This window comes from Gadus chalcogrammus, chromosome 15, assembly GCF_026213295.1.
Source record: "Gadus chalcogrammus isolate NIFS_2021 chromosome 15, NIFS_Gcha_1.0, whole genome shotgun sequence".
Classification (NCBI taxonomy): domain Eukaryota; kingdom Metazoa; phylum Chordata; class Actinopteri; order Gadiformes; family Gadidae; genus Gadus; species Gadus chalcogrammus.
The window spans coordinates 28,255,935-28,273,683 of record NC_079426.1 but is presented as its reverse complement, the minus strand read 5'-3'; the positions used below and the strand labels follow the sequence as shown (position 1 = coordinate 28,273,683).

At 44.9% G+C, this 17,749-nt stretch overlaps 1 protein-coding gene across 1 annotated transcript; it reads left to right on the top strand.

Moving 5' to 3' along the window:
- Window positions 1-239: 239 nt before the first annotated feature.
- Window positions 240-15,000, top strand: LOC130404251 (E3 ubiquitin-protein ligase pellino homolog 1-like). Its single transcript, XM_056608893.1, has 3 exons — window positions 240-696; window positions 1,039-1,088; window positions 14,413-15,000. Exons 1-3 carry the CDS (start codon window positions 615-617, stop codon window positions 14,998-15,000), a joined length of 720 nt encoding a protein of 239 aa, XP_056464868.1. The 5' UTR covers window positions 240-614.
- The last annotated feature ends 2,749 nt before the right edge of the window (window positions 15,001-17,749 follow it).

The following is a 17,749-nucleotide window of genomic DNA, read 5'->3' as shown; positions in this document are numbered from 1 at the left end:
ACCAAATTGACCAATAAAACGGCAATTGTCGCCGAAAAGCGACAAGTTTGCAGCTTTGCACCATGTCACTCAATAAACTAAAGTTCAGGGTCCCTTTGATACCTGAAACCATGTAACATAATGACCATGCAGGAATGAATGTAATGATGAATGATTACACATCTGGACACTACATGAAACTTATTTCCCTGGATTGAAGAACGGCAACTCTCTGTAGACAACCGACCGTTAAAGGACAACGTTTACTTGATGCATCGGATATTTGTAAACGGCAAACATTTCAGAAATCATGTTTCCATATATCATATCAGATCACATGATATACAGTCAGGTCAGTGTTGCACAGATGTGTGTGCTGGTCACTCCTGAAGTGAATCTTGGCCAGACCGACGGCCACTCATCCAGTGACGTTCATTATTCCAGAATTCTCATGACAACTCTGCTCTCCACCTCTTGCAGGACCAGTCACACTCTGAGGACAGGAACGAGATGGACCTATAAGCAGGAGAAAGCAGAGCTGAGGCTCCTCCACCTCCTGGTGCTCCTCCCTCACTCGTGTGGTCCTTGGTCTTGTTTTTTCCTGAGGTCACACCTCCTCCAGCCTACACAGCCTGATGTTCTCCCCAGAGCAGGAGAACATATCCAGCCTCCCTTCCACCAAAGTGCCCGTCAAGTATGGAGAGCTCATTGTTCTGGGCTGAGGAGACATCAGCCTGATTCTGCCGGTCTATACTGCCTGCTCTGTTCATAATGAGGCTATTGTACCATTGACATGGGGGAGGCGGGGGGGGGGGGGGGGGGTGACAGTAGCTGAGGAGGTAGAGGTAGAGGTAGAGCTGGTAACAAGAAGGTTGCTTGTTCGATGCGTGGTTGACTCCGCCGTTGGTGTGTGAATATGTGAATATTCACAATATTCACACATTGTAAGTCGCTTTGGATAAAAGCGTCAGCAAATCCCCTAAAATGTAAATTTGACTTCTTTCGGGGGCTGAAATACAGAAATGCCCTCTCCCTCTCAGTGCCCCCAAAACCTTCCAGACCAGGGCTACCCATTACAGCTGGTTTTGTCCAATGCACCCAAACAACCTGTAGGAAGACTTATAACCATTTTTTGGTCCAGACGCACATGCACCCTTTTTTATAGATTTACGTTCCCCTCCTCTCTGTGGTCCTCTATAAACGTCCTCCTCCACAGCCACATTCCTCCACGTCACCATGCCTGGGCTGCTCTGAGGAAATGATTTGGAACATGTTCCACTATGCAACAAGTTTGAATTGTTTTAGTTTTCCAGTTTTTTTTTGTCAGGCTAACCATTCAGTCAGTATGGCATCTTATTTAATTTTACTATGACTATATCATCAATTCCATGTTGGTTAACATGCTTTTCATACATAAAAACCTGAAGAAACATTTGCAACTTCTTTGCATAAAAATTATGTCTATGTTTTCAGTGACCCATTTAGCCCTACTCAAAAAAACAGGGTGATTTATTTTACGCACACCGTGTCTATGATTTGGCCTCAGCATGAGAACAGGAACAAGCCTGATCAACTTGTTACGGCCGGCCTCGACATTACGCTTTTTAAGTTATGTTATGTTTCCCTTGCCCAATGGCAAAACATACTTGCCCAAATTGAAAAATGTAGGCCTTTTAAGAAAATAAGTATTTGTTGAATTATAATTCATTCAGATACAAAACATAACAATAATGGCTGTCAAGGTGTCAAACCAGCTAGCCCAACAGAAAAAAACACTAGGGCCTCAAAATGTATTAATTAATATATTCATATAGCGCCTACAAAAGTAATCAGAATATTACCCACATTTATTTCTAATGATCTTTGGTGAATATTTCAAACTATTAATTGCATCCCAATTTGCTGTAATACAAAATTATAAGCAAATAATAATATAAATAATAATAATAATATAAATAATAATAACAGCCCACCATTGGCAACTACTACAGCAATCAAAATGTATTTTTATGGATTTGTGGTGATTTCTTTCCCATAACAATTCCGCCTGAAGTCTGTGGGGTGAAATTTGTAGACGGCCCCGAAAAACAGATAGCAGCCGGAACGTAGATTTAAGTCCTGTTCTCGCAGATATCGATAGCAACATGTCGTTTTGATTTTTGTCGATACGGTGTCCTAAACTGTCCTCAACATACTACAACTGTAATGTAGTGAAATTGTGTTGATGAATCCGATTGCGGGGTAGTAAAAAACTGCAATCGGTTAATTTTTACCCGCTGTCAAGAGGACTCACGGAAACTTTCTTTGCCTTTTTGTTTCATATCCTGGCGGCGGCTCATTTTCAAGTGTCTTTATTTATTTATTTCCGTTACATTCACCTTGCACTTGGCCAGCTTTCGGAGGCTGAAGGAACATAACAAAGTAGCCGCGTTTACATGGACACTTCTGATCCGATAAGATTTCTAATCGGAATAGATCTATCCCTATAATGCAATCAGAACGTACTGTATATATGGCATTTACAAAAGTGGTAAGCGTACGTTCGTGTGTCTCTTGCGCACAACCGTTATGTTGGTCTGGAATTATATGATATATGTAGGGATAACATTGTACAGAACGCTGGTCATTATCGGAAAAATAAGCCCTGCCAGGGCAAACCGGACCCCGACGCGAAGCAGAGGTGTCTTGCTGTGCCCTGAAGGGTATTATTTTAGATAATGACCGGCGACATTCTATACATTATCCTGCGTATTACACGGCTCCTTTCCAAAACGAAACAATTCTTCACATGGTGTGTCTTTTTACAATTACCATTCATAGTGTTGATCAGCAGAGAAATAGTCTGCCAAAGACGTTGACGTCGCTTAGCAAGCGGACACCCTGGAGTGGTTAAATTACCAGACTACTTGCGGAGTGATAAGAAAGACGTGAATCAGGCAAAAATACACTTTCCTTGACAGCAGTCAAGTTGGGTGTGCATAAAAGAACAACAGGAGTGTACCAATTGCAAACTGACTGACTCTTCTTTTACTCTGACATGCAAACGGCGCACTGTTTGGCGCAAGTCGCTTTTTTCTCATACATTTTGGGGACCTGTGTGGTTCATGCAGATCCGAAGATTATTTCTTTGTGGGGGGGGGGGGGTCGATCAGTGTGCGAGTAATCTAATTGATTACTCTTCCAATCATTATAACGCCATTTCCGTTACTTCCAAAAAAGTTGCCGCGTTACTATAATTGAAGCAGTTTTTTCATCAGACCAACTAGATCTCTCTCTCTCTCTTTACTGTTCTTCCTTGGTTAGTCGGCACGAGACAATCGCATTAATGATACATTGGCTGAGGTAGAGTAACATGTCATGAGCCAATCAGAGGTAGAATTGGGCGGGTGTTGTTTAAACAAAGTCGAAAGCACGGACACACAACGACGACACAAGTCAACGAGAAACAGGAATGGCAAGCCCAAATAACTCAAAAACAGCCTTCTTTAAATGGAAGTGGAGTGAATTACTTTTCCCTCAAAGAAATGAAGGGAACGTGTGAAATCGTGAAATGCACGTTATACCCTGGACAAAGTGCCTCTCCACATCGGTGTCAAGTAATTAAAACATCTTGCGACATTGCATGCTTCTGTGCATGAACATAAACGTGTATTTTGAGTTCCATTAAAGAGGGGTGGAGGTGGGGTCCCAATTATTTGAGACATTTTATCATTTAAAAATGTACTTGAAAGTAACGCAATAGTCACCTTCCACAGTATCTATTTAAGTCTGGTTTACACTACTCCGTAAAGTGCTGTACGTAGACACGGAGAGCCCTCTCAGTCGTCTGAGACCCTCTCAGTAGATCTACTTGCGTATCCCATATTTTTTAACTATCCGTCGACGCAACGGAGACAGCAGGGACGGAAAGGGCTGTGACGCCTTTTTCAAACTACTTGCGTCCATCGACGGATGACCGAGGGCGGCTCTGACGTATAGGGGACTAGTCTTTGTAGATGCCTGCTGCAGCCAATCCAATTGCCTCCCACTATAAAGCCGATGTTTGGATAGAAATACAAAAGATGGCACAAACAACAGGTGACTAAAAGCAATACTATTATTCCACATTTCTTTAAATTAATATAACGGACAGATTTTTCCTGCTTCTCCCTGCTGGTTATTGCAAAATGGATCCAGTAGACGCGTGGATGGTATTTGCATAACCGCGATCTGATTGGCCGACGGATCCAGCGCTGCCTGAAAAGTTGAACATTCCTCAACTTTTTGACGCAGGCCACAGAGCCGAATGAACGGACGGACCCACAATGCTTTACGCGAGAGCCCCATGCAAAATCAGTGAGATCCTTCAACGAACGGAGGTAGCGTGAACAAGGGGTGACGCCTTGTTCACACTACATGCGTCCGTTGACGGATAACCGAGGGCGTGTCTGACGTATAGGGGATTAGTCTTTGTAGACGCATTAGCTGCTATGTACGGAGCCCCTCTGGTGACATCTGGGAAAAAAATATATATCTGTTTGCCCGACTTAGTGATCTGTTTGCATGACTTGATAATCTGTGGCCACAATTTAATAAATTGCGGGAACGAGATAATTAATTTGTGGCCACAGTTTAATAATTTGTGGGAACAAGATAATTCATTTGTGGCCACAGTTTAATAATTCGAGTGTGGCTGTGTTGTCTATTGTGACAGCAGGGGTTAGACGCATGTCGGCTATGGACAAGATATAAGAGATATCGTTCTATTTTAACCTCGGAATGAATTACAATGACATGCTAAAGTCACTTGCTGTTAGGCAAGGAGTTATTATAAGTAAGAGGCACTTAATTAGGCTGCTAAAAATGCACGGGTACAGCCGAAGACAATATGATGACCTCGGTGACGAGATAGACTTTATCATGCAACAGCTGAAGGGAAATGGAAACCTGCATGGATACAGATGGATGTACAGCAAATGCATGAAATTATTAAGTATCATTTGGAATCCTTGCAAATGATAATTATATCTGGCATACCGATTCATATGATAAATGAAAACCATATGGAATCTGCATCAATGGTTGCATAGACAGCTTTTCCCATAAAATAATTTGGCTTAAAGCGGCATACACCAGCAGTGATTCACGTGTCATTGGAGGCTACTTTATGGAGGCCTAGAGGAGTTCGGTGGCTTCTAAGGTCCGCCCCGACACTTGGTGCTGGTGTAGCTGTCAAAACGAGGTCCATCCTCTATCACGTCACCGAGGTCATCATATTGTCTTCGGCTGTACCCGTGCATTTTTAGCAGCCTAATTAAGTGCCTCTTACTTATTATAACCCCTTGCCTAACAGCAAGTGACTTTAGAATGTTATTGTAATTCATTCCGAGGTTAAAATAGAAAGACATGCGTCTAACCCAGGGGTGCCCAACCAGTCGATCGCGGTCTACCAGTAGATCGCCGACAGATCCCAAGTCGATCGCGAGGGGTGAATAAAAAAAAAAGTTTTTTTTTAATTTTTTTTTTTTTAATAAAATTAAATTTGCGCGGGACATATACGCGCGGTAGCGCATGTGCTGTTAACAGCAGTTGAAAGCCGTCAACAGTAGTTACACACTCCTAAACGTTGGCATGGCTGAGGGGAAACAAGCTAAGACCTACCATTTTCACCCTGAGTGGGAGGAAGATTATTGATTATCGTTGAGAAGGTGCCGTGCAGACGGAATGAAACCCCCACTGAAGTCCGTAGGTTCACGATACAACCCCCCCCCCCCCCCCCCCCGTCAACAATTGATGCGTCTAACCCCTGCTGCGACAATAGACAACACAGCCACACTCGAATTATTAAACTGTGGCCACAAAATAATTATCTTGTTCCCACAAATTATTAAACTGTGGCCACAAATTAATTATCTTGTTCGCACAAATTATTAAACTGTGGCCACAAATTAATTATCTCGTTCCCGCAATTTATTAAATTGTGGCCACAGATTATCAAGTCATGCGAACAGAGGGGTGTTCCACGAACGGAGGTTTAACAAACACTGAGTTAACGCTGAACTCTAGGGTGATTTACCCTGTGCCGACTAACCCAGAGTTTTCGGTTCCAGAGCAGCGGTTATGCATTAGTTCAATCAACTCGGGGTTGGTTAACACAGGGTTGTGCGCGTCCACACCAAACCTAAAAAGACGTGATGCATGGATCATGGAAACCCTGATCGAAATGGCGAAACGGGCCGCTTATTTCAATGAAATGGAACTTCAGGTTATCCTGGAGAGCTATGACGAGGAGAAGGACATTATCACAAGAAAAGGGAATGCTAAAGCCTCTGCAACCCGGAGAACCAAAGCCTGGCAGCGTATCGCTGACCGCGTAAATGCGTTAGTTACACGTCAAAAGCAGGATCCTTAATATTTGAGCCATGAATATATAAATATCCCAGTTAAGCATTCTTAAAGATCCTACCACATAACCCCTTTCTTCTAAAAAAAATATGTAGGCTACTCCGATGGCTTCCAAGCGGTCAGCGGATCAAGTATAAAAAACATACAAACTGGTAAGCTTTTCCCACCATCGTATTGGTATAAACTTAAATAAGCCATTTTTTTAAGCCAATCGTGAAAAGGCCGACAGTCGGCAGACTGGATCTGGCCCTCAAATTGTCTTGACCCCGGTGGAGGAGCTGTTAATAAACATAAATTCAGGGCGCCCTGGCATGGAGGGGGTACCTGGAGGTACCTACCTCCTCAGAGATAGTCAGGGGCCATACCCCACTGGTTGAATGTAGGTTTTTGTGTTTTCTTGTATTTTAGATTTTTTTTGCCTTTGAAGTTACACATGCAAACCATGTGCTTGCCACCACGCATACTATTCCAAATGTCTTTTTTTTTTGGTAACTGGGTAGAAAACCTAAAAGTGACAATTCATTAACTTCACAGATCAAGATGGATTAGTGCGTGTAACGATCAAACATTATCCAGTAGATGCAAGTCCGTTAGGACTATTTTATACTTTGTGTTGTAAGTGCCTCTCGGCATAGTACTCAGACAATATTGCTCTTTGTATGATAGGAGGCCGATACAAATCTTGGATGGGTCATCTGAAAGGACTGAGATGTGCTCAGCATCTCCAACATTATAGCCTAGATAAAACTACCATTTGCAAAAAAACGGAGGGCTACGCAAATAGTCTGGAGTGAACTGAGGCCAGGTCCTCGATTGGTAGTGTTGGCTATGTAAGGCTATTTAAATATATTAAAGATTTGCGCGAGAATCTATAGGCCTATCTCTCCACTCCAGCCAAAAAGTCATTTGATATGTCAAGATGTCGAGCCGTGGTCTTATCAATCGCTCCCGGTGGATTGCACGTATAATTTGCGCTCCGATATCAGCAGTTCTCTCATCAAAAGGGCATGCCATTGTGAACACATGAAATCTGCGGTGAACGCGGGTTTAAATACCCAAAACCGGGTTATGTTTCAAACTTAACCTGCGCAAAACCTGGTCCGACCAGGTTTGATTCAGAGCATATGTTATGCTGAGTATGCTGAGTTTTGTTAAGTCACGATCAGACTAGTGTCATTTGCATATTACAAAAAAAAAAAAAAAACGGTGACACTGTCACCTTTTTTCCTCTGAGGAGTTTGCAGGTCTGGTCTTATCTCATCTTATTTTTTCTTGCATGCCCTGACACACTGAACCTTAACAGACCACCTTAACACACCTAAATTCACATGCCCTAACCAGGCCTCGACATTAACGGTTGCCTGCTTGCCCAGGGCAAGTGAACTCTGCTGATCGGGCAACTTAAATGTGACATGTAGGTGCCCCTTTGGGCAACAACAGCTGTGCCTCTGTTATCAGTAAAACAGGAGAATAAGAATAATAACAATAATTTGTGTTCAGATATTTCCGTATAGCCAGCCACATATACCAGCCATATACGGAATAGAAGAAAACAGGGATGCAAACGTATAGGTAGACAAAAAATACGTATGTATGACAAAAAAATGAGAGAGCTACCCGAAGTCGGTAAAACATATTATGGCGTAATATCCTATCAACATGAGAAGACCTGTGCTATATGCTTCAGTAAATAGGAAATTCTATTTAGTAGAAGAAATGGCCGCGCATAACAGGTGATGGGCAGGAATGGAAAGGTCCTCCAGAAGAATATCCTTTTAAGACCTCTCATATGAGCGTGACAGCGATAAGGCTTTTAATTGGTCAGCCTGAAGGCTGATTTTTACTACTCCGTAAAGTGCTGTACGTAATAATAATAATAATAATAATACATTTTATTTATAATGCACTTTATATTCAAGAATCTCAAAGTGCTTCAGAGAAAAAAAAAAAGAAAAAAAAACTATTAAAAGGGGAACCTCAAAGAAAGTTTAGCTAAATGCTCTTTTAAAGAGATGGGTTTTGAGGTTCCGTTTAAAAAGAGCTGTAGTCTGTGGAGCCCTCAGGTGGTCAGGGAGGGCGTTCCATAGTCTAGGGGCAGCAGCAGAAAAGGCCCGATCACCCATGGTGCACAGCTTCGTATGTCGGGTTTGGAGGGTGTGAGTGGATCCTGAACGGAGTGTACGTGAATTTGTCGGGGGGGTGAGGAGTTCCTGAAGGTAGAGGGGGGCAAGTCCGTGAAGGCACTGGTGGGTGAGGAGGGAGACCTTGTATTCAATTCTGAGTGGGACAGGGAGCCAGTGCAGTGATTTCAGGATGGGGGTGATGTGGTCATGCTTGCGCACCCTCATCAGGACCCTGGCAGCACTGTTTTGAATGTATTGGAGCCTCTGGATGCTCTTGCCAGGGATCCCAATGAGGAGTGCATTGCAGTAGTCCAACCTGGAGGAGACAAAGGCATGGACGAGCTTCTCTGCATCAGCCAGGGTGAGTGATTGGCGGAGTTTGGCGATGTTCCTGAGGTGGTATAAAGCTGTCTTACAGAGGTGTTTGATGTGGGTGTCAAAATTAAGTTGTGGGTCCATTTTAACACCGAGGTTGGTGACGGATGTGGAAAGGGGGATGTTTTTGCCAGAGAAGGTGATATTGGTGATGGTGGGGGAGCGGAGCTGATGTGGCGTGCCAACAAGGATGGCTTCCGTTTTATGGCTGTTAAGTTGTAGGAAGTTGAGCTTCATCCACGCCTCTATCTCCTCCAGGCAGGTGGTCAGTGTGGATGTTGGCAGAGGGGCAAAAGAAGTAGGGGTTGTCCTGATGTAGAGCTGTGTATCATCAGCATAGCAAGGTAAGATAAGCCATGCCTGCTAATGACACTACCCAGGGGGAGCATGTAAAGTGAGAACAGTGTGGGGCCCAACACCGAGCCCTGGGGGACACCGCAGGTGACGTTGTTGGTGTGTGATTTTGCTTTGCCCAGGGCAACGTGCTCAGTTCTGTCAGTGAGGTACGAGGTGAACCAGTTCTTTACATTTCCTGATAGTCCAATGGTGTATTGCAGGCGGTGAAGGAGAATATTGTGGTCAACCGTATCAAAAGCAGCTGTTAAGTCCAGGAGGATGAGGAGAGATGGGGAGCCGGTGTCTGCTGCCATCAGGAGGTCATTTGTGACCCTGACCAAGGCTGTTTCTGTACTGTGGCCATGGCGGAAACCAGACTGGAATTTTTCAAACAAGTGATGTTGTATGAGGTGATCCTGGAGTTGTGCTGCAACTGTTTTTTCCAGAACTTTTGACAGAAATGGGAGATTTGAGATGGGCCTGTAGTTGGAGAGGACTTCTGGATCAAGGGTAGGTTTTTTTAATGTTGGTCTGATGACAGCAGTTTTTAATGCAGATGGGATATGGCCGGCCAGGAGGGAGTGGTTAATGATATTGGTGATGAGTGGAGAGACAGCAGAGATGTTGGCCTTCAGCAGAGCTGTAGGGAAGGGGTCTAGTGCACAGGTGGATGGCTTCATTTTCCTGATGACGTCCTCCACCTCTTCCTTTGTGATGCTGGAGAAGGAGCAGAGGGTCTGGACAGAGTCAATCGGTGGGTCAGCAGTTGGAAGGGGCAGGGCAGTAGTGGTGGAGAGGTGTGAGCGGATGTTATTCACTTTTTGTTTAAAAAAGTTGATGTGCATGTTACACCTCTCAATGGTGACATCAGATTGGGATGGTAATGGGGGTTTGAGAAGGTGATGGATAATTGAAAAGAGCTGTTTGGAGTTACCAGGGCTATTGTTGATTATTGCGGAATAGAACCTGGACCGTGCATTATTCAGGGCTTCAGCATATGCCCTCCTGTGTTCCCTGTATGCCTGTTTGTAAACGGTCAGACCAGAGGCCTTGAGTCGCCGCTCAAGGACACGCCCAGCAGCCTTCATTGTACGTAGTTCACTGGTGTACCAGGGTGCGGAGCGCGAGAAGGAGACTGACCTCGATGTTAGGGGGGCGTGGAGATCCAGGAGACTGCTCAGGGACTGGTTGTATAAGTCCACTGAATCAGCAACAGAGAGGGAGTCAGTTGAGCCAGAGGAAAGATGTTGAAGGTCCAGGGCCAGGGCATCCATGTTGATATTTTTCACATTCCTGAAGTGGATCTGCCGCTTTGGTTTGGTGTGGGAGGAAGGAAAAGGGAGCTCCATTGACACAACTCTGTGATCCGAGACGCCAAGATCATAGACCTGTAGGTTGCTGATGGGGGCGGAGCTTGAGATGACCAGGTCAATTGTGTGTCCTCTGGAGTGTGTGGGGGCATCAACATGTTGTTGTAGGTTGAGGGAGTCTAGCAGCTGAAGAAAATCAGCAGCGGGCTGGCATGAGGGGGTGTCAACATGAATATTTAAATCACCCAGAATGATGGTATTGGCAGAGGTAGTACAGAGTGTTGTGAGGAGATCAGACATTTCCGGGATGAAAGCAGAGTTGGGTTTTGGGGGCCTGTATATGAGTAGAACAGTCATGGGATGGGGGGGCTTGCATGTGAATGCAAGACATTCAAAGGAGGAAGTTGTAGGCAGCACCATGGGGGACAACTCCAGGTCCTGTTTGTGGATGACAGCTAGGCCACCACCGCGTCCAGTTCTGCGGGCTGCCTCCAAGTAACTGTAGCCTGGGGGACAGGCTTCGTTTAGGGCAGAGTAAACCTCTGGCTGGTGCCAGGTTTCTGTTAGACACATGAAGTCAAGTCCTTTTTCCCTGATATGCTCTTCAATCAAGCTGGATTTATTATTCAAGGATTGAGTGTTGAAAAGTTAAAATTTAACCAGTGACTGTGGAGTTATTCTCTGTACAGGTCGCAGAGCCTTAAAATCCACTCCGCGCAGGTTGGAATCCACTCCATGAAATCTATCCAGCCGGGAGTGCGGGGATCTCGCGATGTTACGTCTTTTGCCCTCAGCCGTCTCAGCGGACCTAATGGATGTGATGAAGCCGGCAGGCTGACCATAAATAAAGTTTCTCCCTGAGCCTCTGTGGATATATCGAGGTCTACGCAATAGTCCTAGCTGCTTAATGGTGGAAATACAGGGTGGGATGGAGCGATTGTTGTACTTCAGCAGCTGTGGGGCGAAGTACGTCAACATCGAACCTGATGTTGAGTGATGTTTGCCTGTTTGTAGCTAGGTACGGACCCGACGCATCTGGGGAAGAGCTGGGAGGCAGTGCAGAAAATCCACGAGACAGTAGAGACAGCTTAGCAGGTTGACCAGGGCATATTCCTCACCAGGATCACCGAAAAAAACGCCAGCAGTGACCAGAAAAATGTCACATCAGCTACTTGTTTTTAGCCGTTGTTATTAGCCGTTACTAGGGACGCCAAAATAACAAGTGAGCTACACGGCTCTTCACAATAACACAATAACACTGGAACAACTAAAGACAGTCCATAAGCTTGCTTTTCGTCACTGATGTAGCTTGCAGGGAACCAAGTAGAGATTATATGTCAACAAAAAATCACTTTTTAAAGTAGACCCGGAGAGCCCTCTCTGTAGCTCTACGTGCGCATCCAATATGTTTTAACTATCCGTCGACGCAACGGAGATGGACGGAGATAAGATTAGATAAGGTTTGGAAGTTTATTTACAACACTATTTACCTGGTTAGTAGTAGTGTTGGGCGAGTTACTTTAAAAAAAGTAATTAGTTACAGTTACTAGTTACTTCTCCTAAATAGTAGTTACTCATTTACAAATTATAAAAGAAGTTACTAGCTACTTCTCCCAAAAAGTAACTAAAGTAGATACTCAGTTACAAATTATAAAAGCAGGCCAAAGTATACTACTCCGACTCCGTAACTACGGAGACCCCTCGAGCAATTGAAGTTCTCCGTTGGGATGTTGGATACACAATGCAATTCGCCGCCCGATCGATCTTATTTGATGACGACTAACCATGTAAATAGTGTTGTAAATAAACTTCCAAAGCTTTTCAAATCGTATTTGGTGTTTTATTGGTCCTTAATGTGCAAAGTTAACAAGGAATCAATAAGGTGCAAAGTCAAACCGGGAAGCGAAGTTACGAATCCTATGGTGTGTCCCAGCTTTCTTGCGGCATTTCTCTGAGGCACGCCCCCTTTTTGTCTTCATCTTTCGGAAATCTGAGAGTAGACCGAGAGCAGTGATGACGCTCTCAACAAAATGGCTGCACCCGGGAAGAATTTTTTTATTTTTGTATTTGTACCACGTTGGTAATATTAATGTCGATTTAGTCACCTGTTGTCTATGTTTGTGTTCATGTGAGGCACAAAGTATTCAGAAACATTTGCCTCATCCTAAGCGGTAGAGTGACATAAACAGCCCAAAATCCGGTTTAGAGCAGAACAAAGAAGACATTATTTACGGACTTCTTGTTTTCACTCAGAGCTGCTTTCATTAAGACAAAACAGTCACAATTTGAATTCCCTTTTTTGTCTTCATAGTCTCGATTTATGTAAAAAACATTTGTATTATTGTAAATAGTATATTATTTCTTGTGAGAAACGCTATACATCCATTTTTGTTTCAATAATTAATGTTAATTATGAGAATATAAGGAGTTGAGGGGCCGGTAATGTGAAAGGAGAGGGGGATCCAGGGGTCATTCTTTTCTTTTCCACTATTCTATTTGTATGCGTAAACATCGGCCCCAATGACCTCTACCTACCTCTCCTGTGCTGGGCCCGGTTTCCCGATAACGTGCTGAAAACGATTGCTCAGCGATCGAGTTTCCATTTCATGCGCATGACAGCGTTCTAAAAAATATTGAAGTCTTTGCGAATAAAACATTGCTCGAAATCCTTCTAGTAGGCCTAAACATTTATTTAACAATAGGCGAACATAGCACAGCCTACACTGATTTAATAGTGAAGACCTTTAACATCTCGCGTATTACTACACGCGAGATGTTAAAGGTCCCATGGAATGAAAATCTCACTTTATGAAATTTTTCTTACATAAATATGAGTTCCCCTAGCCTGCCTATGGTCCCCCAGTGGCTAAAACTTGCGTTCGGTGTAAAACGAGCACTAGGTGTTCTGCTCGCCTTTGAAAAAACTGAGGCTCAATCGCGCTGATTTGGAATGTGGTCCCATGTGTCATCATAAAGGATCTAAGCTCCTCGAGAGTCGTACTGGGGTGACCGGCGACGTTCTATACATTATCCCGCTTATTACACAGCTACGTGCCAAAACGAAAAAAATTACTTCACAGGGTGTGTATTTTTACAATTTATTTGTTGCCAGCATTCGTAGTGTTGATTAGCAGAGAAATAGACCGCCAAAGACGTTGACGTCGCTTAGCAACCGAAGACGCTGAGGTTGAAAAGTTACCGGACTACTTGAGGAGTGATACCAAGGACGTCATTATAGGCAAAAAGTCCTTTGTTTACCCTGACAGCGGTCAATTATACTTCAACAATCCCCTTCTCTTCCATGTTGTGGTTCAGTCTACTTCAGATTGATGTGGACGTGGAAGAACTAGAGAGGTCGGAGAACCCAAAGCGGCCGATTCATAATATAGTCTGGAGGCTCACACAGCTTTTGGCCGTGATAATATCTATTATATGATATAGTGTGTTCTAAAATATAAACAGAACACGGCTAAAGGCTGTGTGCACCTCGCCATTGCGATACATCCACTGTAAACGGAGCGCATGGTACCGTGGATGCAGGCTACTCAGGGCCACACCCCCACCCTCCTCCTTGACCCGCCCTCTCTCCTCCTCATTTGCATTACAGCTACAGACGCCGAAACGGCGCATTTGGGGACAGCTCAACGTGCGACTGGCTCGTTGTGGCTGTAATTCTGCACCACGGCTGAATTTCGGGAACGTCTTCAAATACTGTGTTTGGGACCTACTAATATCTATATTAAGGCATCCATAAAGTAGCATGCCATGGGACCTTTAAGGTAGAACTTAAAGTAGAGGTTACGAATGACATAGCGTTAAGAAGGCTTTAAGAAGGTTTCGGGAACCCGGGCCCTGTACTCTGTGTTTTGACCTCTTGGCTCCCTGTCCTTCTCTCTATTCTCCAGGTGGACGCTGAGAGCCAGGAGCTGGTGGACGGCTCACTGCTGGACCTCTGCGGGGCTACCCTGCTGTGGCGCACGGCCGAGGGCCTGGCACACACGCCCACCCTCAAGCACCTAGAGGTACTGCGGCAGGAGAACAATGCGGCGCGCCCGCAGTGCCCTGTCGGCCTCAACACACTGGCCTTCCCCTCATTGCGGCGCAAGGCGACGCCCGACGAGATGCAGCCCTGGGCGTACCTGCGCTGCGGCCACGTGCACGGCTGCCACGACTGGGGCAGCCAGCGGCGGCACCACGAGGAGAGCCGGGGCCAGGAGGGCCGCCAGCGGGAGTGCCCCATGTGCCGCTCCAGAGGCCCCTACGTGCCCCTGTGGCTGGGCTGCGAGGCGGGTTTCTACCTGGACAAGGCCCCGCCCACGCACGCCTTCAGCCCCTGTGGCCATGTCTGCTCCGAGAAGACGGCGGCTTTCTGGAGCCGTATCCCGCTGCCCCACGGCACACACACCTTCCACGCCGCCTGCCCCTTCTGCGCCCTGCCGCTGGGGGCGGAGCCACGCTACGTCAGGCTCATCTTCCAGGGGCCGCTTGATTAGAGGGGCTCTATAGGGGGACGGGGGTCTCACTCCACACTCGGAGCTCCTCTTTGTTTGTTTGTCACATCTCATTGCCTTACTTACTACCTGGATCCTCTGGTTTTGTTTTAAGTGACCTTTTTCATTAATGAAAACGTTTTCTATATTTTAATGCAAATTCAGAAACACAACATAGCAGAAGGGATTGTCTGCTTTTTAAAAAATAATATGGAAAACTGTATTTATCTTTATGTACATCTCTGTACAGAAAAAACATTTATTCATCTCTTTAGTTTAAAGTATGCCTGTCTTCAATATTCTGTAGAACTTGTAATTTGAAAGACAACTTTGACGAGTGATCTTCAGAGATGCCGATTCTGCGGGGTATGTATGAGGGTCTCTGCTTTATGTGGTCTTGCATTGCATTTTTCTGTGTTAACTGGTCATCTGTACTTTCCTTTGCACAATGACGCTACATCAGCCCTACCCTTTAACAGTCCAAGAAATATGCAGAGACCTCCAACTGCATTGTGGGATGCGTCTCACATGGCTGTACGGTACCAATCGGATAGCCTTAGCTCGATGCCTGCTCCCCTTTAAGGTAGAGAACACACTCAGACCCTGCAAGGCAAAATGTGGGTTTATCTGTGAGAGCTCTGTGAGAAGGTGCAGTCCTCATAATATACAACTCGTTCTGTAATTTGGTGACTTCAGGTAACTGAGTCTGTAGTCATGTAGCAACTTCTCCCTGCAAACACATCAGAGAACAGACAACTCATATGACTGGGAGCACCAGAATGAATGACAGAATATCACTGATTTCTGTCCATTTTAAAAAGGTGTGTGCAGCAGGAAACAACGCTAAGGCCTCAATATATAAGGCTGTAGTGTCATATGCCCACTATGGTTCGTCACACACTGCAGTTCTCCACACTGCACACAGAGGATTTATGCACTGAATTATGCTCAGCCATACAGAAAACACACTGTACATGATCAATAGGAAAACCTCTTGACTCACTTTGTCCAAACATGTGCACTTCTGACCTAAAGGCAGGTTTGTTGTTTTTATATACTTCAGATAGTAACATTTCTTCACATGTTTGGCCAAGAGCCATGACTGCGCTGAGCTTAAAATATGCATCAGAACTATTTATGAAGTCTTCTTAAAACAGGTGTGTGTGTGTGTGTGTGTGTGTGTGTGTGTGTGTGTGTGTGTGTGTGTGTGTGTGTGTGTGTGTGTGTGTGTGTGTGTGTGTGTGTGTGTGTGTGTGTGTGTGTGTGTGTGTGTTCCCAAAGAGAGGGTTCCCTCTGAATCGAAGAACACTCAATATCCCAACATTATCCAACTGTTCAACACTGTTAACCTCAGGGATTACCAACAGGAGACTACCTGTGTGTGTGTGTGTGTGTGTGTGTGTGTGTGTGTGTGTGTGTGTGTGTGTGTGTGTGTGTGTGTGTGTGTGTGTGTGTGTGTGTGTGTGTGTGTGTGTGTGTGTGTGTGTCAGGGCCGCTGACAGGTTTGGCTGGGCCCGGGACAAAATTCTCTCAATGCCCCCCCCCCCCCCCCCAAAAAAAAAAACACACACACCTCTACTTTCTCAGTCCCTACCCTACCCTTAAATGACGGAAATTCAAAAAAATACTCATTACTCAACAAACAATTTATTTGAACATTTTAACATTAACTTTGTGTGCAACTATTTAGGTGCGAAATGCCATGCGCTAGACTTTTGTGGTGGCAAAGTCATCAATGAGGTCATTGAAGTCCAGCTTCTTTGCAAGCTTGTGCTCTATGGAAAGCAATGCCAGCCCGTTGAGCCTCTACTGTGACATCTTTGAGCACAAGTAGTTTTTTATTAGCTTCAATTTGCTGAAGGCTCGCTCACCTCCAGCCACAGTCACAGGCATGGACAGGAAGATCCTGAGCAAAATGCAGAAGTCCCCATAAATGCTCTGAAGCCCCATTTCGTATATGGCATTCAAAAGATCCAGGGATCCAAGATTTTCTTTGAATGTTGCACTGTATATTTTTTTAATGTGCAGGATTTGGTCTTGAATGGACTCCGTCAGGTCACTCTTGTACTTTTCACTGAGATTTTTGCATGCTTCCTTGATGCTGTCCTCCGGCATCTCCCTGAACTTCCAGAGGACACAGAACTCACTGCAGATCTGCTGCATGGACTGAAATCTTGTTTCTAAGTGGGACATTATACTGTCCATTGCAGCATTAAACACTTTGTCCCGAAAGAGGTCCTCTGGGCTTTGCACCTCTGTCTCTGTCTGTTGCTCATCAAAAAAGCGTTTCCTCTTTCGAGTCTTCACTTCAATCTTGGCACTGATGCCCATGTCAGTGGCAACAGCAGTTGCCTCTTTCAAAAAATTGTTCCAAGAGAAATGCAATAATGCAATCTCCCCCTCCAACTCTTTAATATTAGCTGCTTGGACATCCAATGAGATTGTTGAGGACTGACTTATAATGTTCCTGTCCTCGATACATTGTAGCACCTTCGTCCAAAATGTGAGGAGCAAGACAGCATTAAAGGATTGAAAGTAGGTTTTCAGCCCATGTGCCTCAGCTTTTGTGTCATTGCTCAGGTTTCCTGTTGAAATGAGTGTGTCAAGTGCCTGTGTCAAGTATCACGCTTGGCAAATGTTTTGCCACTGGGCGCACAGCTTCAATCCGAGCACTCCATCGCATGTCTGATAAGAGGTGAAGAGAACATCCCAAAACTTTTTTGAGGATTCCCCACCGTTGAGGACTTCCACT